Genomic DNA, 23,147 nt, shown 5'->3' with positions numbered 1-23,147 from the left:
AAAACAGAAAAATCTCTCTAACATCATATTTAAATTTCACAGATCTTACAGAGCTACTCCCCCTTTAAACGGGAATCTAAAAAAAGAAAACCTAAATATTATTTTTGTTTACTACAGCATTTAAGAATTCCTCAAGTAATGAATGCTCTTATCACATTAAAAAAAATACACTTCACTTGTCAGATCTGGATACGTCCATTGACATATTACAGCTTAGAGAAAAGGAAGTGATCTGAGAAGCTTAGTGGAAGAAAATGGAATTCTCAAGAGGTCTTGAAAACTGATTTCAGAAACTATACACATGAAATGCTAAGTGTGGAGTGGGGGAAGAAACACCTGGAAAACCTTTAATGATCAATGATAGAAGAATGGTTAAATAAACAACAGAATCCTACACGGCATATCGTGAGCACTCAAAAAGTACTTATGGGGGCTGGGCCTGTGGCCTGATGGTTAAGATCAGTGCACTCTGCTGTGGCAGCCCAGGTTTCACTCCCAGGCACCGACCTACATCACTTGTCAGTGGCCATGTTGTCACAGCGATCCACATACAAAATAGAGGAAGACTGGCACAGGTGTTAGCTCAGGGCGAATCTTCCTCAGCAAAAGAAAAATGTATTTATGGAACGAATAAACACCTCCACTGAGGGGCAAATATTAAGTACTCATTTAAAATATGTGTTTAAAAGACAACAGGATATTCTCAGGATGTAAGCCATAAAAATTGAATATTTTTGGTAAGATTAGTAAATAAATATAGAAAAGGCTGAAAGGAATATATTAAAATGCTAATAATAGTTATCTTTGGTTGATAGGACTATGGTTCTTTACCAAATTCCTTACAATGTATGTTTATTCCTTTTATAATCACACACCCACATAACACAGTTTTAAAATACACTTTAACAAAAATATACCTCACGATACAAAATGAATGTTTGTTTTTTATGTTTGTTTGTTTTTAATGACTCTCAGAAGAAATATTTGGAAGCAACAGAGCATAGTAACTAAAAGTAAGGACTTTAAAGCCATACAGATCTAGGTTTGACTCTTGGTTCTCCAAATCACAAGTCACGTGACTGGGCAAGCTAGCTAACCTCTCTGTTTCCTCACTATAAAGTAATAATACAATATGGTTGTTAGAAACACTATATAAGCTAATGAAAGTAAACTGATTAACAAGTGTCTAATTAGAGTAGTATTATTAGTGTTCTTACAAATTGATATATTAAAATGAAAAAGAAAATGATTAAAGTCTTAAAAAGTGACTCAATTTTAAATTTTTATTCTGGAGATCCAACATAAACTAGTAGAAATCAGTTTTAGAATTTACCTGTCACTGATAGAAACCAGAAAGTCTTTAGGAGTAGAAGAAAATAATTCATAATTTGCAATATCAAGTTGTTTTACTTGAATTGGTTCACAAAGTTCAATAACAAACCTTCAAAAAGAACACAAGACAATTATTTAGATAAACCAACCAAAATAACAGTTCACATTAAACATGACATTAATGGTTTGTATGAACTAGATTTCCATTAAGTGACTCATTAAAAAAGGAAGGAGGAGGATTTTCGACCTTAGTTACCCATAACGGAAAGATGACCAAGATATTTTTAAGCCAAAACTTAATTCAAGGTGAAAAATAGTGTGTATAACATACTAACTTCTGTGAAAAGCAAGAGATAAATTAGAATCCATATTTGTATTTGCATAAAGAAATCTAAAACTTTAACACTGAATAGGAAGACAGATGACAGACATTAGAAGGACATTTCTCACTCTAACTCCTCTACCCTTTTTAAATACCTTTTTGTATTTGAACCATGCGAATGTATTACTTATTTTTTAAATTACATACTTAATTTAATTTAGGATTCATATCTGCCCACAGGCTCAAATGATTTAGAGTTGAGTTCCAAACTTAGAACATGTCTTATGATGCAAGGTTAGAAACACTGTCTTCAAAATAAGGAATAAGATGAGATTGCCCACTATCACTATTTCTACTCACAATTTTCTCAAGGATCTAACCAGCATGTGATGACAAAAAAAGTAAAATATAATAAAAAGGATTAAAAATTTTTTAAAAGGAAAAAAACAGAGAGAGAATCTATAATTTTCTACACAGAAATCCCAAAGGAATTTAGAAATAACAAGAGAACATAAGAAGGTAGCTGGATATAAGACCCATATATAAAAACAACTGTGTATCTGTAACAACAAATGTAATTTTTTAGAGATATTTACACTAGCAACAAAAAATAGCTGCCTACAAACAGATTTAACAAAAGATATACAATACTTTTATAAAAATTTTTAAAAATAATAATAACCTCATTGAAAGACATTAAAAACAACTTAAAGAAATATAGACCCTATCTACAGATAAGAAACTCAGTATCTGAAAGTCATCTAAAGATTCAATAGAATTCCAAACAAAATCCAACACGACATTTGGGGAATTCAACAGGATAAATCTAAGATACATAAAAAAAAGCAGAAGCAAAAGAATAGCCAAGTTAGTCCTTAAGAATATGGTACAAAAACTTGCCCTACGAGATATTAAGATGTATAAAGCTAAAGAAAATGTGGTGTTACCGCAAGTAATGATAAACTGACCAATGGAACAGAACAGAGTCCAGAAAGAAACCTATGCATACAAGGGAACTTTATGATAAAGGCAGACTGTAAACCAGAGGGAAAAATGTGAAATATTGAATAAATGATTATCTCAACAGAAAAATGGGGAGGGGAGAATGAATCCCTCCTAAACATCATATAAAAAAACAATTCCACTGGGATTCAAAAAAGAACTAAATGTGAAACACAAAACTTTTAAACTCTGGAGAAAAGGTGAGATACTATCTTTTTTTAATATCAGAGAGATGTGACTTAAAAAATCCAAAATTATAAGACAGATAAATTCAACCACATTAAAATTAAGTTTCTATTCATCAAAAGACCCTATTAAGAAATTAAAAGGACAATTCACAAGCTGTAAAAACTATGTACAACATATATAACTTATATATCCCATACAGAGTTAAGATAAGCTGTTACATTGTATCCATTCTGTAAGGTAAACTGCTAAATCATATTCAGACTTTTAGTAGACTAGTAAGAAAAAAACAAATATACCAAGAGAAACCATGGGAAAAGACAAGCATTTCAGAGGAGAGGAACAAGTGGTAAACATTAAATTATGCTCAATCTCATAAGTGATCAGGGATTGACACCTCTCTAGGATGTAAGATTCACAGCAGCAGTGATCTCAGTCTATTTTTTAATGTTACTCCAGTGCCAGCAGCATCACATAATACGTGCTGAGTAAACACTGAATGAATGAATGAACGAACGGACAGACTAACAAAAGAATAGGAAGACTCAAAATCCTATATTGTAAATTCTCCTGAAATTCATCTAGAGATTCAATACAATTCCAACAAAAATGCCAGCATGAATTTTTTTGTAGACCTTGACAAAATGATTCTAAAATTTTAAAAGAAAAAACAAAGGGACAAGAACAGTGAAGACACTTATGACAAAGATGAGGTATATAAACTTATTCTACCAGATATTAAGACTTACAAAGCTACAGTGAGACTATGCGATCTTGATATACCTTAGGTAGGGCAACCCACTTAAATCTGGTGAAGTGAGTTAAAATTGCTCTGACGTTCTTTAATTATACAGTGAAGAGACACACATATAAATGAGCAAAAAGTAAAAGACACAGTAAACACACGTATACAACTACATGCTGCTGGGTAGAAATGTTAAAACACAAATGGACAGCTATGATCACTTATTCTGCAAACCAGAATAAAGCAAAATGATTGTTTCAGAAACTTCATTCTAGCATGTCTTTGCTCAAAATACAAAATTTTGCGGCATAAAAAAAGGAGTTGTTACTGACTATAAAAGCTTTTACAAATAAAAACAAAAACTCAAAAATAACATTTTGATTATGATCTCAGACAATCATTTTCCTCACATTCAATTTACAGACCAAAAGGCAAGAGGAAAAATTAAGTTTTTTAAATTATCCCCTAATACTCTTAAATAGTTTTAGTGTTAATTTTCAAATTGAATCTAAATGTACATATTACCAAAAGGGGTGAAGGCCAAGAGTAGAAAAGAATAAGCATTATCTTCCATTAAACTAAAATAATAATAATTTTATATATACATACACATACATAATTTTTTTTTTTTAGTAAATCAACATGATGGTGATTTACCTCAGTTCTTTTTTTTTTTTTTGAGGAAGATTAGCCCTGAGCTAACTACTACCAATCCTCCTCTTTTTGCTGAGGAAGACATGCCCATCTTCCTCTACTTTATACGTGGGACACCTACCACAGCATGGCTTTTGCCAAGCAGTGCCATGTCTGCACCTGGGATCCAAACCAGTGAACCCTGGGCCGCCGAGAAGCAGAATGTGCGCACTTAACTGCTGCGCCACCAGCTGGGCCTCCTACCTTAATTCTCTTTTAAACAGCGGCTTTTAAGCAATGAAATCAAGTAATCTAATAAAACTTCGGTATATCAAAGCATTATTTCCCGCCCATAAATCTGTTCCTTTGCCTATATTCTTAGTTAATGGCAGAATCATAGATCTAAGAAGTAAAGTCAAAATCCTGGTAGATTTCCTCCATGCTTCTCTCTTGTTCATATCCAATTACTAACCAAGAGCTGTCAAGTTATCTGCTATAAACAAATTTCAGATAAATCCCTCCCTCATCTGTATCCAAATTGCCAATGCCTTAAAGTCCTCATTTCTCACCTGAGCTATGACAACAGGTTCCTAGCTGGTTTCCCTGCTTTCAAATACACTCTGCTGTAGGCCACCCTTTGAGGACAAGCCTCTTAAAATTCCAGTGGGATAATGTCACTTCCATACTTAAAGGCTACCCCCCTCCTTGGCCTTTAGATAAACTTCAAAAAATTCTAAGCTGGGTATACACAGCATCCGATGGCCTGGTTACCGCTAAACTAACTCTCCTGTCCCATCTTCCTCAATTACTCTAATTCTATCTTTATTCTTGTTATGACTAAAATAACTTTTTCAGGCTGCTTCTACTTATAGTTGGCCAGAACTATGTTCCTTTTAGCATTGTCCCCTTATTCTTACAGTTCCTAAATCTCTCTGTCTCCCTCAATGCCACTTCCTATGAATCCTTCAAGACTCAGCTCAGAAATTACCTCTTCCAGGAAGCCCTCTCTCACTCTCTCTCGTAGTCACATATCATCTGCTCCTATAAAACCTTTTCAGCAGTACTTTTTACACTATTTCATAATAGTTTGACTAGATCTGTCCTTGCTTTTTTTCACTTTCTTAAAAGGAAAAACATTTTGTCTTCAGTTTTGCATCTTAGGATGTAAGTACAGTACCAGCACCAATCAATCATAAATGCTTATTAAGTGATTAGATGAACAAATCAATCTAACCCTTACATAAAAGTTTAACACAATATCTACATATACAAAATGTGCTTTATTAAATTTTATATTACTTACCAAATTTTAGTGCTGCAAGGATTTAACATATAAAGATCCATATTTTCTATAAGAATAGCAGATGTGCTCTGTTTTAAAAAGGGGGGAGGGAATAAATTACTTAAGGAAAAAATGTCTATTTCTATTCTTAAGCTTTGTAGAATTTCTATATTTTTAGATATTAAAATACACTTAATACTCTGAAAAACTCATTTGGCTAAAATTTACCAGTTATGGTTATAGCATTGTTAGCTTTATAACAAAACATTTAAAATTAAATTTCTGTTAACATAAAAAATGATTTTCTATTAACTATTTCCTTTTTAAAATTTCACACAGGTTTTAAAAGTTAAAAAACAGGGTGTATGACCTTCAGTAGGTAAATGAATACATAAAACCGTGGTACATCCAGACAACAGAATATTATTCAGTGCTAAAAACAAATGAACTATCAAGCCATGAGAAGATAGGAGGGAAACTTGAATATTACTAAGTGAAAGAAGCTATCTGAAAAGTATGATTTCAACTATATGACATTTTAGAAAAGCCAAAACTATGGAAACAGTAAAAAGTAGTTGCCAGGTGTTGCAGGGAGGGAGGGATGAATAGGCAGAACATAAAGGAGTTTTAGGGTGGTGAAAATAGTCTGTATGATACCATAATAATGAATTCCATGGGTTTGGACATCATTATACATTTGTCCAAACCCACAGAACACACGCGTGAACTCTAATGTAAACTATGGACTTTGGGTGATAATGTGTCGATGTAAGTTCATCAGTCGTAATAAATGTACCACTCTGGTGGAGGATATATTGATAAAGGAGGAAGCTATGCAAGTGTGAGGGCAGGGAGATATGGGACATCTCTGGACCTTCTTCTGAATTTGCTGGGAATCTAAAACTGCTCTAAAAGAATAAAGCCGTTAAGAGAAAAAAAGAAAAGAACAAGGTGCAATGTATTAACCAATATAAGAAAGAATTCACACAAGAAAATGTTTTTCAAAGCATAATCTTGCATAGTTCCCAGCAAACCACTGCCTATATTTAATAAAGTCACTGGTTTCCTATATACATAGAAGAATTTCATACTTAAGTACCTTGGCTTCTGGATTAGCTGCCAAAATTTTGGCACCACATTCTACTGAGGCATAATTATTTCGATTTTTCTGGACCTTTTTTGTGGCATGTAGACCTCCATTAGAAGATGGATGCATTGACTGACCTGCAGATAAACCATATTATAAACATATATAGATGATAATTATGATTGAAAATATCCCAGCAACACAATGATCTCAAAAGCAACAGGCTGCCACCTAGAGAAGAACCAGTTTTAATGCTTAAGAAAATATTTAAAAAATCCATTAAGAAATTCAAAATGCTTATCTCAATAGCTTTAAAATATCCCTAATAAACAAATTAACTACAAAAATCCACATTACTTGAATTACGTCTAAGTAATATAACTCACAAAATGAAGCTTATCCATAAGAATCACAGCTTTTAAAATATAAAACATATATTTTATTCCATTGAGTCTGAATGTTATCCTTCTATCTCTAACCCCAATATTAAGAATTCTTAACTCTGAGAATTACTCTACAAAAGCAAACAGACGGTGTAATACTTTAGCTCAACTCTATTTAAAGTCTTATGACTCAGAACTTTCCATGCTTCAGTTTTCCTCTTATAAATCGTGATGAAAATCACTGCTCTGCCTTCATCTTATCCTCATATTCTAAGTTACAAGAACGGATTTGAATAACATTAAAACTATGTATACACAGGTAAGTTACATATGGTTAATCAACAGCATCTTGGTAAGCTTCACCTTTAAAAAGTTTTCAAAAGTTTTATTTTATTTTATCAATTAAATAAAGAGAACAGCATATTTAAACCAGTCCCTTCAAAAAAGAAAAAAATTACAGTGCCTCCTTACTCTTTTCTTTTTCTACTTCCATAACTTTCTTCTTCCATTCATCAAATGTTGGTATATCTTCTGGGTCTTTGGGACTTGTTACAGATGTAGGGTCAATTTCCCCTGGTTTTGTATAATCAGAACTCTAAAAGGAACAAATAGATTTCAACTTTCAAAGAATACAGAGAAAAGAGATTAATAAATTACAAAAGTAAAATACAAAAGTAAATAAACTGTTTCTACCAAACTAAAGTTGAATTTTATAATGAATGATATATAGTATATTGAAAAAATGAAAAACATAAAGAGAAAAGTTTTGGTTTACTAAAAGTTGAGTTTCTTTTGAAAGAATTAAAATCTTCTATCTTAAGCACCACAGGATGTATTCCCTCACATATTAGCAATATAAGCACGGGTTGTAGAAAACCCTATATTATATCCTAGGCAAACAGTTACTCACACATAAACTGTACAAAATTAATAGATAGTATAGTTGTAGTGCATCCACCTTAAAATGTAAGTTAAAATAACATATATACATTAAAGCAAGTGAATTGATTTTAGACATAATATATTGTATCTACAAAATCCTTAATAGAAATTACCATTTACATAAAAATGTTAAGGTGGATTTAAAAACTTAAATGTGATGGCTGGCCCGGTGGCACAGTGGTTAAGTTTGCATGTTCCACTTTGACAGCCCAGGGTTCAGTGGTTCGGATCCTGGGTGCAGACATGTCACCGCTTGTTAAGCCATGCTGTGGCAGGCGTCCCACATACAAAGTAGAGGAAGACAGGCATGGATGTTAGCTTAGGGCCAGTCTTCCTCAGTTAAAAGAAAAAATCTAAATGTGAAAAACAAAGCTTTAAAGAAAATATGTATAGGAAAATGTCTTTATGATTCAGGCTATAAAAGGATTTAACAACATGAAAAAAGCATAAATCATTAAAAAAAAGGTGATATATTTGGCTGGATTAAAATTTAAAAATTATATATATCAAAAGACCATAAACTATATGGTACAATAAGCCACAGACTGAAAAAAAGTAGTATTTGCAACACATTCAGCCAACAAAGGATTATTACCAACTATAAAGACTTCCTACAAGTCACTAAGGGAAGAGAGGGAGAGGGACAATAAATTCAGCAAAGACAAAATACAAAATGTTCAATTCCAGTAATAATCAGAGAATGCAAATAAAAATCAGAGATACCAAATAAAGTAAATCATTCTGATAGAGGTTAAAGTGTGACAGTCTGTCACCAAGTGTGGCGTGTCTGTTGGGCCATGGGACATCTATTAGACTGCTGCAGCAAGTTTAAAATTTAGCAATATTAAGTAAAGATGTGCGTACCCTATGACCCAATAACTCCATTCCTATGTATAAATATCAGTGAAAACACACCTAAGACAATATGCATAAGAATGCTTATTGCAGCATTGTTTGTAACACAAAAACATTAGAAATCTAAATATCCATTAACTGAAAAATAAATTGTGGTAGAGTTGAATACAACAGTGAAAACAATGAGTAGACAAATCTCGAAAACAATGTTGAGTAAAATGATACTTAAGGCAAGAATGATACCATTCTATGTTATTCCAAAATATGAAAAATAATAGTATATATTGTTTATAGTAATGCGTATTTAGAAAAAGTTTAAAAACATGCTCTAAAATTTTTTTTAAAAACACTAATTCAAGATAGTGGTTATATCGGAAGAGGAGAGAAAACTGGGGAAGGGTATACAATTCAATCTATGATTTTTTCCTTAGGCTTAATAAACTATGCAAGGATGTTCATTCCATTACTTAATTATGTTTGTCTTCCTAAAATAATGTATAACGTGGTGCACTGAGAAGTGCAGAAAATCTATTTAGACAGCTCACGCTGGTAAACAGCACAAGTCTCATACGGTGTATATATTTGGATCTTAGGGCATGTTTTTGAGTATTAATACTAATGCTAATTTAGTGCATTAGTGTAATAGTAATACACTAATACAAATACCCAAAATCTCCCCTTATGGAAGACTTAGCAAATTGGTTCCCATACAACCCCCATGTTGGAGTGTTTTGCAGAACAAGTTAACTTACTAAATAAACTATGTGGTTATTGAAAATAGATTAAAGAGCTAGTATTCACATTAATTTAATTTAAAAATTAAATGATAAAAATCTAGTTTGAATATAGTGAGAAAATAAACAAGAAATATATATTTACAAAAATTAACCTAGCTGAGATACTCAAGAGTAAAGCCCAAAATACTAAAAGAAATGCAACCAAAAGTAAGAACATACACACACTTTGAGTCGCATGGAAAGCAATCACTATCAGCTCTTAGTGATAACGAACTAAACAATACAATAGAATCACTTTGTAAAGCACTGTCTGTGAGCGTAGTAAACAGTATCTTGCATATCCTTAAAGGAACAGGCACAGCACAAGATCTACCTGCATCAGAAAACAAACTCGCTCCTGCTCACACAAACTTAACTGGGCAAAATTATCCTGAACTGGATAATACACGAAAGTACTAGATACTTTGTAATATATTCATTATCCGAAAATTTTTCTGAGATATTAATTTATTTAGGAGGTAATTAATTCAGTTAAAAATTCCACCTTTCTACCTGTGAGCAGACTCACAAACCATTTAAGTCTCTTAGTTAATGAAGAGCAGTCTCAGTCTGCTAATGGTTAAGGAGAACAAGTGAATCTAGGACAAAACCAGCTGCCACGCTTGAATCTTACATTTGATACTTAAATAGTTCCAAAGAAGACATTTTTGTACCGTGTGCCTAATTGTATTTATGACTGTAGTATTTGGTTTCATTGGGAAAATTAGGTCCTTCAGAAAGATGTTGGACTATGAAATGCTGAGGTCCTATATTTACAAGAAACATCATAGAAAAAGCTGGTTCAGTGACAGTAAAAGGCTCCAGAATGAAGTTTTGCTAGGTGTGAGTATAGATTCACCGAAAATACATGAAAGAGAAGGTGAAAAACAAAAGACCCAAATTAAAAACGACAAATGTGGATGTGGTACTTGGTACTTTGAACTTCTCTCTGAATCCACGTTTTATTTTTGTTAAGTTCATGGAGTGGCTTTCATCTCTTTCACTTAGTTATTTCTTACCTGAAGGGAGCCTACACTTCTCTGTCAACATTTCTTCAGGAAATTCTGTACTGGCCTCTACATGAAGTCAAAGTAGAATTCAGAAGGAGAAAAGAAAGTAAAACTGCTACACTGGGATAAGCCCTACCTTTAGTGTAAGAATCATATTCTTCAATATAAGCTGGTCTAAGTGTATTTTGCACACAAATAATAAAAGGCAAAATGTCCCTTTAAAATAATTCTGGTTGAAGAGCCTAAATTTAACCTTGCCTTACTGAGATAAACTTACATTCTGAAGATACTTAAATGTAATGATCACAGCTGCTTCTATATAGCTCCCTAAGAAATTGCTTAAATAAGGACTTTATGTATCTGGTATCAAATAGTTGATAGTGGCAGAAAACCATTTAATTATATATAACCAAAGAGAGTTCATATTGGAACAACTTTATGTATAAACAGTACACTGGTAACAGTACCATGAAGTAACCACTTGCTCTCAGGGAGCACAGCTCACCTCAGTTCCACATTCGTCATTACCTACTTAATACCTGATTTTATGGCAAATAGGGTTAGCAAATTACAAGATTACTAATAACAAAACTGCAGTGTATCATAAAGTAGGAGATATTGCAAGTTATATACCCACCTCATTTTTTAAATTATCTGAAGCATTCAATGCAGATTTTGGATCACCATTACTCTGATCACTTGCTGAAACTTTTGATTCAAATTCTGATTTTGTTATCTTTCCTTTGCCATGTGAAGATGACACATTTTCTATATGCTGGCCAACAAGGCTATTTGAAATGAAAAGACATAGTAAATAAACAAATTTTAGCAGAATAACAAGTTTATACAATCTAAACTGTTACAATTATCACGTGCAAAGTAAATCAAGAAAGGAGCACAAAGGGATCAGCTTTCTCTCAATCATAAAGTAGAATTAAGCCTGCACCAAAGTCCATTCAAACATGACACTGCTGTTATTACAGAATCATACAAGGGGCAAATAACTGTTCACACCCACCTTTCAGGTGGGTTGACAAAGGCTGGCTGGTCAACTGGAGCATTTGCCTCAAGGGTCTCACCAACATCACAATCAGTTTCAGATTGCTCAGTTTCACGTGGCTTGGCTATAGGAATAGTACCAGATTTTTCTATTTCACTAAAAATAGAAACAAAAAAGACAATCTGGCAATTTAATAGACATAATGTAGCAAAGTTAAAAATTATATTAGTGATTTGCAAAACATGAGCCAGAGAAGAATGCTTTACAGTTCTGCAGACTGTTTTCAAGAATTCACTTATTTTAAATCGTGTAAAGTGAACTGTTTACTCTTGCTCTGTTAGTGCCCCTGGCCTTTAAATAGCTAATTACCAAATTTTAAAACAAAATATTTCAGGTTAATATTCAGTCTTGTCAAAAATAAGATTTTTAAATTATTTATTCTAAATGCATCTTACTCTAACATTTCACTTCTGTTAGTATATTCTACCAATGTTAAGAGTTGTTGCCCATAGTATCAAAAAAATTATCTCAAAACATTTCACTAAAGCTCTTAAGGCACTTTTAGAATTTAAAAAACATGTACCTAATATTTCTTCCCTACTTCACTTCTATTTCATTAAGTAGTCACGTTAGATATAATGGGAAAAAAAATGTACCATTCAGATGTGTAGTATCTAGCCTTAAACTCCTTCTGGAATAATTATTTTAAAATTTTAAATACTATCATTATTTCTAAGCATGTCTTCTGATCCCCTGTTCCTTACTGGGACAAACTCCTAAATGGTAACCATAACATCTTTGTGTACAACTCCTTCAACCTGGTCCCTTACATTCCTTTTTTTTTAAAGATTGGCACCTGCGCTAACATCTGTTGCCAATCTTTCTTTTTTTCTTCTTCTCTCCAAAGCCCCCCAGTAATAGTTGTATATTCTAGTTGTGAGCGCCTCTGGTTGTGCCACATGGGACGCCACCTCAACATGGCCTGATGAGCGGGGCCATGTCTGTGCCCAGGATCCGAACCAGTGAAACCTTGGGCAGCTGAAGCGCAGCACGCGAACTTCACCACTCGGCCACACGGCCAGCCCCTCCCTTATATTCTTGAGGAGAATACATGTTTAAAAAGTGCTATGGGAGCCAGCTTGGTGACACAGCGGTCAGGCTCATGGGCTTCACTTCACCGGCCTGGGGTTCGCCAGTTCAGAATCCAGGTGCGGACCTAGGCACCACTTAGCAAGCTACGCTGTGGCAGGCATCCCATGTATAAAAAATAGAGGAAGATGGTCATAGATGTTAGCTCAGGGCTAATCTTCCTTCTTCCCCTGCCAAAAAAAGTGCTGTGGTAGGGGCCCGCCCAGTGGGGTAGTGATTAAGTTTGCACACCCCGCTTCTGCAGCCAGAGGTCCACAAGTTCAGATCCCGGGCGTGGAGCTACACACCACTCATCAAGCCATGCTGTGGTGGCAAACCACATACAAAATAAAGGAAGATTACCACATATATTAGCTCAGGGCCAGTATTCCTCAAGCAAAAAGAGGAAGATTGCCAACAGATACTTGCTCAGGGCCAATCTTCCTCACCTAAAAAAAAAACTGTTGTGGTAAAAAGTAGAGATAATAATAATGATATTAACTGACACATATATTCTTATTATGCATCAGATATTATTCTGTGCACTTTATATATATTAACTTATTCGATAAAGGAAATGTTTCATGTAGTATTAAGAGAAGAGAATTTTGTTTTGTTCTTTGTAGTGTTGCTAGAGGAAGCCAGGAGTACACAATAGATTTTCTAAATTAAGGAAACTTTAAGCCTAGATATCCTGAATATTTATTATCAAGTTTGAAAAAGGCAGCTATTCACACAAAGAAATAACTATGAATGGAATGTTACAGTGATACTTAACGGAAATGAATAATCGAACATTTGAATTTTTAATAATTATAGGAAAGATTATTCAAATAAGTACTGTGCTTCCTAAACAAGTAGAACCTCACTTTACCCACACGATGTAAAGATTTCATGGTTAGGAATCTAATCAGCTTCACTGAGTTAAGCAGCAAAATAAATACTCATTATAAGATCATTACATTAAAAAATAATAATAAAAACACACAACACAGGCATTATAACTTAGGTCTGCTATATTGCCTAAACTTCAAAACTGAGTACCAAGCTGCCTTATCCTGTAAAGAAATTCTTCTATCATTATCTAAAGAGATTCTTTTTTTTTCTTTGCAACGACTTACTCAAGCTTTGAGACCGGAGTGATCTCTGAGGTAGATGAGCTGGAAGTATTTTCAGTGTTTTCACTGCCCACAACTACACTGGAAGAATCTTCATGAAGATCAACTGCAGGGAGTGTCTCAATCACAGAAGGACTTAACTTTTCTGATTCCGTATTCTGTTTTTAAAAAAGTCAGTTATATTAAATGTTGAGATTAATAAATTATCTCTTTAGCTGAACAGGATTTTATAAAATGTCTCAAAAGTGACAATATAAAGAATGCTCACTAAAAAGTACTTTTAGAAAAACTCCTTCTTCCAACATTACCACCCAAAAGAATATAGAAAACTATAAAAATACAGGCTCTACATGTTTTTCATGGCATTTCATAAACTAGGACAAAGGAGCTTGTCTTTCTTCTTTCCTATTTCCTATTTTGTATAAGGACCCATAAATACTTCACTTTTACTGTAATTAATTAATGCCAGTAGCAACACAGAAATCCTATGTAAATATACAAAATAGTACAACAGTAGCTCTTGCCTGTAAGCAGTTTAGACCTGTAAGCAGTTTAGAAGATAACGTGTATCAATAAACAACAATACAAGGCATTTACAAGTAACATTACAAAACAATACATGATTCTTGCCTCTCCTTCAGTCCTGGATGCTCTGGGCCAGTCACTCCTCCAAAACACAACCTGCAATCTACCTAATCCTAAGGCATGTTTGAAAACCCCCGTCAGCACTCCTCCCCCACAATCACGCCTGAATTGAAACAGCCATTCCCGTTCCTCTCTGCCTCCACTGGTCTCTGTACAGACTTGGATGACGGCATCTATGACACCTCAATTGCCTGTATTTACATCCCCTTCTCGTCTTCAACTATGCTATACATGTCTTGAGTGAGGAGTACGTTCTCTTGATCTTCATGTTCCCAGTGTCTAGCAAAGTACCTAGCACACAGTAGGGATTTAATGCTTACTAAATGAGTATCAAGTGAGAGGTGCTCATGCTCAGTTCAAGGGAAAGAGAGACTACGGACTATTATGGACGAAAAGAACCAGGACTCTGAAGAAAGGGAAGGCCAGCATGGGAACAGAAAGGAAACACAAGGCATAGAGTCAGAAGAATATAAAATGTGATCATTTGAAGAATTATTTACACTGGAATGAAAAATTCACAAAGGAATGCAAATAGTTTGTATTTTATGGTGGAGGCCTTGAGAAAAAGACTACTACATTATTACCAAATATTGTATTACCATTTCAACATGTATTCAATATAAAAACATTGAGATATTTTACATTCTTTTTTTTTCTTTTACTAAATCTCTAAAATCTGATGTGTATTCTATACTTACAGCAACTCTCAATTTGGACTAGCTGAATTTCCAGTGCTCAATAGCCACATGCAGCTAGTGGCTACTGAACTGAACAGCACAAGTCTACATAATGCCGTAAGTACTTCAAAGTATTTGAGCAAGAGTACACCATGATAGAAATTCTAGAAAATGAACAATGGCAGGATTGTTCAGGATAGTCATATAATTAGAAGGACTACAGAGTTTATTCTTCTCTTATTCTTATGCAGAAACCTTTGGCAAATGTCTTCCAGAAGCCAATAAAATGAAACTCACTACATCTCCTTAGATAACCCAATTAAGTCATAAAACAGCTCTGGGTGTATTGAAAAAAGAGAACTCTCCCTCATTTTGAGCTGAATTTTGTTTTTGTTATTATTTGAGATATTTAGTTTTTCCTTAATCCTTTTTCCTCCAGATCAAATACCCCCAGTTTCTTCATCCATTCCTGATAGTAAACAGTTTCCAGATGCTTCAGCATTCTGGTCAGCTGACACTCTGGTCTAGTTTTTAGTCTCTCTCATAAAATCTGGTACAAAATGGAAAATAATATTCAGGATGTAATATGAGAGGAAAAAACATTTTAATGCATTATTTATTAATTCATATTCCACACTAAGCGATAAAACTTTGATATCAAAATACTCTGTTCTACATACAAATACTTTCTTTTGTTGTAGGTTAGAAAAAATTTCCAGACATCTAAAAAGACAAGATACATTATAGTGAGCCAAAATGGAACCTAAGAAGAAATGACGACTTACACCCAAACTTTTACTACAAATAAAATGGTCACATTTTTTATTAAATGTGTAATTTTGCATTTTCTCCAAAACAGTAGTCATAGCAGGTGAATAGTATTAAGGTGAGTTGCATGGTACTTCAAAAAACACTAACAATACACAATATGTTGACCAAAACAGAGGTTTTCTATCTCATAAAGTAGTTTGAAAAGGCATTATCATTAAAAATTAAAGCAATACAGCTTACTTGTACATCCACAATGTAGTCATCTTTTAATTTATGTTCTTCTGGAGGAATAGGTAAGTTTGAACCCACTTTTCCTGATAATTCGGCATTGATAGGTCCCTCTCTTTCATCCTATATTGCAACAAAGAATAAAGGCTAACTGATAAAATTGTTTCACAAAACAGACCTGAAGCAATATTGAAGACCAATCTCTTTCTACACTTCACAACCAAAACACTGTCTGGTAAGCATTTGACTTCAATTGCCTTTATCTGTTTACGTGTTTATTGTCTATCTTCCTGCATTCTCCTCCTTACCACCACAATTAAAATGTACACTAAAGGGCTTTAGGAACTTCATTTGATTTCTTAATAAGTACTTTAGTCCGACCATCCAGCACTGTGCTAGGTACATATTAAGACTTTAGTAAATATCTGATAAATGAGTAATGAATGTACATATGGCTCTTTGTGTCATCTCTCTTTTGACACTCACTTCTCAAGCTAGGATTTCAGATACCTTTATGTCTTTAAAAGTATCTTCTAGAGTATAAGTTTCAGAAAAGCAGAGTTCGTATTCATCTTTGTTTAATCTAAGCCTGTGTAGCACACACTAGATACCTAAATGTTTGCTAAACGAAAATGTTTTCCTCCCCTTAATGCTTTGCTTAAATTCATTCTTCCAACATGTATTCTTCAAATTTCGCAAAGAACAGATTAGATCTAAGTCTTATAGACTGTGAGTGAATGCATAAAATTATACTCTTTATGGAGAGATATTCAGCAAGTCTTCAAAATCCTAAATATATTCTGCATCCCAGAAATATATTCTACATGACTCAAAAATTTAAATAATCCACTTTAAATATCATGCCAAAAAAAAAACCACCCAAGCATGTAACTATAAGTATGTATGTTTACATACACACACACACAACTGTACACACAACACGCATGCACACACACACAGCTGAGAAACAATGGAAGTCTGTCAATTAAGAAATGTTTTATACATTATGATGTATCTATACAATGGAATAAAAATGTAGCCAGAAGATTTTCAGAAGAATATAGCAAGATAAAAAGTTGCCCATGAGATATTATTTGGGGATGGGGAAGTCAATTTGTAGAATATTTATGACCTTTTAATGAAAATAAAAATACTAATTTGTGAGCTATATAATGGTATATCTATACCCACAGAAAATGGTCGGAAAGTTTTCCAAGAAACAGTAAATTGTGGTTTCTTTGGGAAGGGGAATAGGATATAAATATGAATATTTTACAGTCAGTATAAACTACTTCTCTATTTTACATTGATTTTGCGGGGTAAGCCAAATCTAGTCAATACTCACCTTTTATCATTTAAAATGATAAAATAATAAATGATTTAGAGAACATCAGGTTTTTTGGACTCTATATATTAACTCCACCCAATTATATATGAACAATTTTATAAATGAACTACATAGACACCAATTGCGGACTCTCTCTATAATTCTCATTTCTAATAGTTTTTAATTTATAGGACTGGGGTTTCTTTAGAAATCCTTTCTATTCATAGTAGCATTACAAAGTAAGCCACTAGTTTTCAGTTCTCTGAATAGACGCTATTTTTCTCCCTATTATAGGACTAAGAATGTTATGACATTGCAAATATAAGCAATAAGAATAAATATATAAATATCTGAGAGGTAGCTTAATTGCAGAATTACCTGAGTAACTCCTCAGATTATAGCAAGGAAAATTACAGATCTCCACCCAAAATTATGTCATAGTATTTCTGAAATTACTTTTACTCCAAATGTTTTGAGGAAGTCTTAGAAAACTGACACACAAATTATATCCTCAACTTTATTTAAAGTACCTTTTTCTGGAATTGTACATCTTCATTTTCTAGTGCGCAATTGTCATCTTGAGAGTAATATGATGAAGCTGAAGAACTCTCTTTACAACATACACGCCAACTGGGAAGCCTGTAAAATATCCACCATCACCACCACCAAAAAAAAAAGGAGGAAAAGTTGTTAAGCCAAAATATACCCTACTATGGGCTAGAATTTGAGGCAATAAACAGATGGTTCCTATCCTAACGTCCCTAAGAACTTAACGATTTAATGATGAAGACAAATGTACACAAGAGTTTTTATTTAATGCCCCAAGAAAAACATCAACAGTGTTGTTACCATTCAAGTAAGGCATTATGAATTTCTTGACAGTAAAAGAGGAAAGACTTCAAGGAGCAGAAAAAGTTGTCAAAGAGTTAACCTCCTCAAAAAGCACCACATACCAATGATATTCTAAATTCTACCAAATGTTTAAGAACAGCTAACTCTAAAGCCACCCAAACTATTTCAAAGCATAGACATAAAGTTTTCAATTATTTATATGGAGAGAACATAACAATGATATAAAAAACTAACAGAAATAGCACACACAAATGAATACTACAGGCTAATAATACTTATGATATCAGATGCAAAACTTCTAAAGAAAACAATAAAAAAGTCTCTAGGAACATATCAAAGAAACAATATACCACTGTTATGATCAAGTAGAGTTTAACTCTGATATTCAAAAGTGGTTCAGTAATAATAAAATCTATTTATTTAATTTGCCATGCAAAAGTAACAAGGAAAAATATCTTATGATTATCTCCACAGTCACGGAAAGACATCTGATAAACTTACATATCCATCAAGATTTTTTAAGTCAATAAAATAGGAATCAGTAGATATTTAACATGGGAAACATATATGCATAATACACAAGCCTAAAAGCCAGTATCATACTTGGTGAAGAAACCTAAAAACACCCCTATTTAGATCTGAAGCAAGACAAGAAAGTCCATTATCAGTAGTATTGCATAATGTGAAGATAAAAGAGGTGTAAAAATGGAAAAGGAGATAGTAAAATTATCATTAATTGCAGATAATGAGTTTACATAGGTGGAAAACTAAATAAAATCACATATTAAAAGTCTTAGGTATAAAAATTATATTCCTAGGTATAAAATTAAGAAACATATCAACGGACTCACTACTCAAAGCATCACCACCAGTTACACATTGTAACAGGAGTCCCCATTTACAGAAGAAACAAAATACTAAATATAAACTTAGCCAGAAATAGTCTATTAAGTAGAACTGTTTGAAACAGTCAATATGTATTTGACAATTCTTTAACTTGAAAAAGAGTCAATTTTACACAATCCAAGGTAATATATGGAAGATTTGAAAAGCACATACTGAAGAGGTAAAAAAGGACAATTTTTAAAATTAGGTAGGCTGACTTAAGAGTATATAAACAGTAAGAATAGTCAAGAAGATTTTAATGTGAGGGAACTAGATGTCTACAAAACCACAATAATTACAACAACATGGTTCTGAGATGAGAGAGGGAAAGGGAATCCCCAGGTAGCTGGAAAGAGAAATCCTAGAATGACAGCCATACACAAAGAACAGAGGACAACCAGTCTAAACTGGATGTTTTTCTAGAAGAGCCTTCTGACAGCACACTTGATGAGTCTTTCAGAATCTCAAGTACAGATTTATATAACTGGCAGATCATTTGTAATTAAATAGAAAAATAAGCAAAACAATAAAACAAATCAAATATTAGTTCCAGGAAGAAGGAAACTACAGAAAAGAAAAAGTAATCATGTTTTACTAGATGGTTCAGTTGTGATTAGCATTCATATAGTTATAATAATATAAATACTGAATACTGACCTAACTCAAATTATGACAGAACTATATTATTACCAGCATGTAGTCAGAGAATCTGATCAGCTGCAGTAGAATAATACTTAAAAATGACATTACAGCAATTATTTTAGAGACGAAGCAAATATAAAATTAATCAGCTAAGAGATGAAAGTGGTTTCCATGAAAAGGGAAAATGAGGAAAAGAGGAACAAGGAATGGCTTCTTTGCAAAAACACACAAAAAACCTTCTAGAGCTATCTGACTTTTTCATATGAATACATTATTTTGACAATTAAAACTAAAAAGAAACCAGAGGGAGAAAAGCAAGGTATATAATAATATATACATATACTATGATACCATGTGTGTACATGTGTCCTACAGGTATTCATATGTGCATAAATTTCTCTGGAAGAATTAAAAAAAAAAAAAAGTATCACCTTGGTTGCCTCCAGAGAGGAAAACTGGATGGCTGGGTGACAAGGGCAGTAGAAAGATATTTTTCACTCTATAATACTCTACGTCTTTTGAACTTTGAACCACAAGAATATATTACCTATTTAAACTTCAAATAGATATATCATTTTTTATTAAACATTTCCTTTATTAACAGACTTTTGCACTGTTTCTCAGCTGTGTGTGTGTGTGCACACACGCATGTCTGTTTGCAGGTACACTTGCATGTCTGTATGTCTATATTTGGGACAGCAAAAAGTTTTAGATATCCAAAACTGAATATTTGAATTTTCATGATTATGTCCCCTTATCTTTTTATCCCTTTCTATACTTTCTAAATTTCCATCATGAACATGTATTAGTTTTATCATCAAAATCTCTGCATGTGTGTACATGTATGTGGGTGTATAAGTCCTAATATCCACAGTTAGTGTGAAGATGGCCAATGGACGTTAACTATCATAATCAATAAATCTCACGATTGATTTTACTATTATAAAATCAAATCCTATGACCCAAAATTCTGAGTTTTTTGGAAATGAGATTAGCATTTGAATCAGCGGATTCAGTAGACTGCCTTGCCCATTGTGGGTGGGCATCATCCAATCCTTTGAGGGCCGGAATAGAACAAAAGGTGAAAGAAGAAAGATTTTGCCCTTTTTATTCCTGCCTCATTGTTTGAGCAAGAACATCTATATCATCTTCTCCTGCTCTTTTACTGGGATTTCTATCTTCAGCTCCATTGATGATGAGGCCTTTGGACTCAGCCTGAACTATAGCACTAGCTTTTCTGGGTCTCCAGCTTTCCAACAGCGAATCGTGGGACTTCCCACCTTCCATAATTGTGTGACCCAATGCCTCATAAAGAATACATATGTGTGCATCCTACTGGTTGTGTTTCTCTAAAGAACTCTAATACACCTGTCATTAATATGTTACACATTCTTTACCTATCTACCCTATTCCTCCTCTTAATTACAGCTTTATATATGGTATCACTTAAACACCTCTAACATATTAGTCCTTACTTAAGGATGGATGTGAACTAAGGATGGACCTGTAAGAGATAACCTTAACTTTCTGCATAAGAAAAAGTCTAAAATGTATAAAAATTGTCACCAAGAAGTAACTGTCAAGAAATTTTAAATCACCAAACTAAATGAAATACCCAAACCCACTCCAACTCTACTGCAGATGAATGAATCTCTGTAATGGGGTCCCTACTTTCAACAAGTTCCCCCAGGTGAATCAGATATGCACCCTTTCTCTTAAGAATCAGACGATTACACTATAAGGCTGAGGGCACTTTGGTGCATGACTAAATGGGTCTAATTCCATGCTATTTAAGCAACTTCCTAAAATAGTACTACAGAAATCCCAAGCCTGATGAAATGAGTTTCCAGACTTTTAAGAAGTTCAACACCAGAAATTACATCAAGATAAATGGTAATCTGTGAACCCCTGACACTATCTCTCACTTCAAAATGACTGACAACTCCATAACTTAATACTCTTTAGTTGTCCTACAAAGCTTAAAAAACAAACTCTTTGAGAACCAATTCCATATTCCTAATCACTTTAACTCCTCCCTACAAAGCCAAGACTTGCAAATACAAGGTGCTTAATAAATATTTGTAAAAATGAATGAGGGTTCTGCGGGGAACTGTTTTGTAGCACATAACAGAAAGCAAATTCAGTCACTTTTTATTCCTGTCCCATCACCATCATAACCTCCACCACTACCACTCCGCAGCTCATCACACACAGCTCAAAAGAGAGAATCTGGAAACCAAGAGGATATTTATTCCTTTTTGTCAATTTGTGACACAGGATTCACCATTCATATAGAAAGGTATTAACTTTTAGAGTAGATGTAATTAAATATCTTGTAAAAATCACATTTGAGCACCATTTAGGATAACAAACTTTTACACATTTTAGTGAAACAAGTGTACCATATATGCTGGTGTTGTGCTTACTGAAAATATCACTAATATCAAGTCTGAAAGTCTTAGTAGTCATAAGTACTAGTAGTTATAAAATGTGTGCGTGTGTGTATGCTTTTCAACAAAAAAATGACCATCTGGTTTTGAGCAAGAAAAATGTTTAAAGGAATTAAAAACAGTAAATCTATAACAAAACGAACCAAAGTAGAGTCTACATGGTTGAAAACTTATCTTTAAAAGAAAACTTATAAAAGAAAAACAATTATCAAACAAACCCAAAACAACAACAAGAAAAAAACAGGCAATAAAATCACTTGTAAGGTAAAAGTATAGCAAAGGCAGCAGATCAACTACCTGTGAAGGTAATATAAAGGTTAAAAGACAAATGTACTAAAATTACCTATTTCAATGATAAGAGGGTAATGGGTATACTACACACTAAACAAAAGACTATATATGATGTGAAAAACATATAATGTGGGAGGAGGGGAGTGAAAAAGTAGAGCTTTTAGAAAGAGGTCAAGCTAAAGAGTCTATCTACTCAATATAGACTGTTATATGCATAGTATATTAAATAGGATCCTCATGGTAACCACAAACTAGAAACCTATAACAAGCAGGAAAAAAAGTAAGACAAAAGCAATCAAACATATTACTAAAGATAGCCAACAAACCACAAGTGAAGAGAGCAAGAGAAAAAGAAAGGAACTGAGAAGAACTACTAAAACACCCAAAAAAAAAGAAAAAGTGACAAAATGGCAATAAATACATATTTATCAATAGCTACTTTAAATGCCAATGGATTAAATGCTCCAATCAAATGCCATAGGGTGGCCAACTGGATAAAAAAACAAGATCCATGTATATGCTGCATACAAGAGACACACTTCAGACCTACAGACACTCACAAACTGAAAGTGAAAGGA

General features: G+C 33.4%; 1 protein-coding gene across 4 annotated transcripts in view; it reads right to left on the bottom strand.

Moving 5' to 3' along the window:
• SUCO (SUN domain containing ossification factor) overlaps positions 1–23,147 on the bottom strand; it is an 85,301-nt gene that overhangs the window by 37,574 nt on the left and 24,580 nt on the right. For 2 of the 4 annotated variants that reach the window (XM_070591062.1, XM_070591063.1), the window contains exons 2-10: positions 17,980–18,088; positions 16,135–16,245; positions 13,805–13,959; positions 11,574–11,711; positions 11,193–11,343; positions 7,444–7,567; positions 6,602–6,726; positions 5,524–5,591; positions 1,334–1,441 (exon numbers count right to left, since the gene is read on the bottom strand). In XM_070591062.1, the coding sequence (XP_070447163.1) occupies positions 1,334–1,441; positions 5,524–5,591; positions 6,602–6,726; positions 7,444–7,567; positions 11,193–11,343; positions 11,574–11,711; positions 13,805–13,959; positions 16,135–16,245; positions 17,980–18,088 (1,089 nt within the window). The remainder of the gene's footprint in view (positions 1–1,333; positions 1,442–5,523; positions 5,592–6,601; positions 6,727–7,443; positions 7,568–11,192; positions 11,344–11,573; positions 11,712–13,804; positions 13,960–16,134; positions 16,246–17,979; positions 18,089–23,147) is intronic. The other 2 variants (XM_070591065.1, XM_070591064.1) reach the window with 1 other exon arrangement.

Source organism: Equus przewalskii, chromosome 23 (assembly GCF_037783145.1).
Source record: "Equus przewalskii isolate Varuska chromosome 23, EquPr2, whole genome shotgun sequence".
Lineage (NCBI taxonomy): Eukaryota > Metazoa > Chordata > Mammalia > Perissodactyla > Equidae > Equus > Equus przewalskii.
Note: the sequence above shows the minus strand (reverse complement) of the source record. Positions and strands in the feature narration are given on the sequence as shown.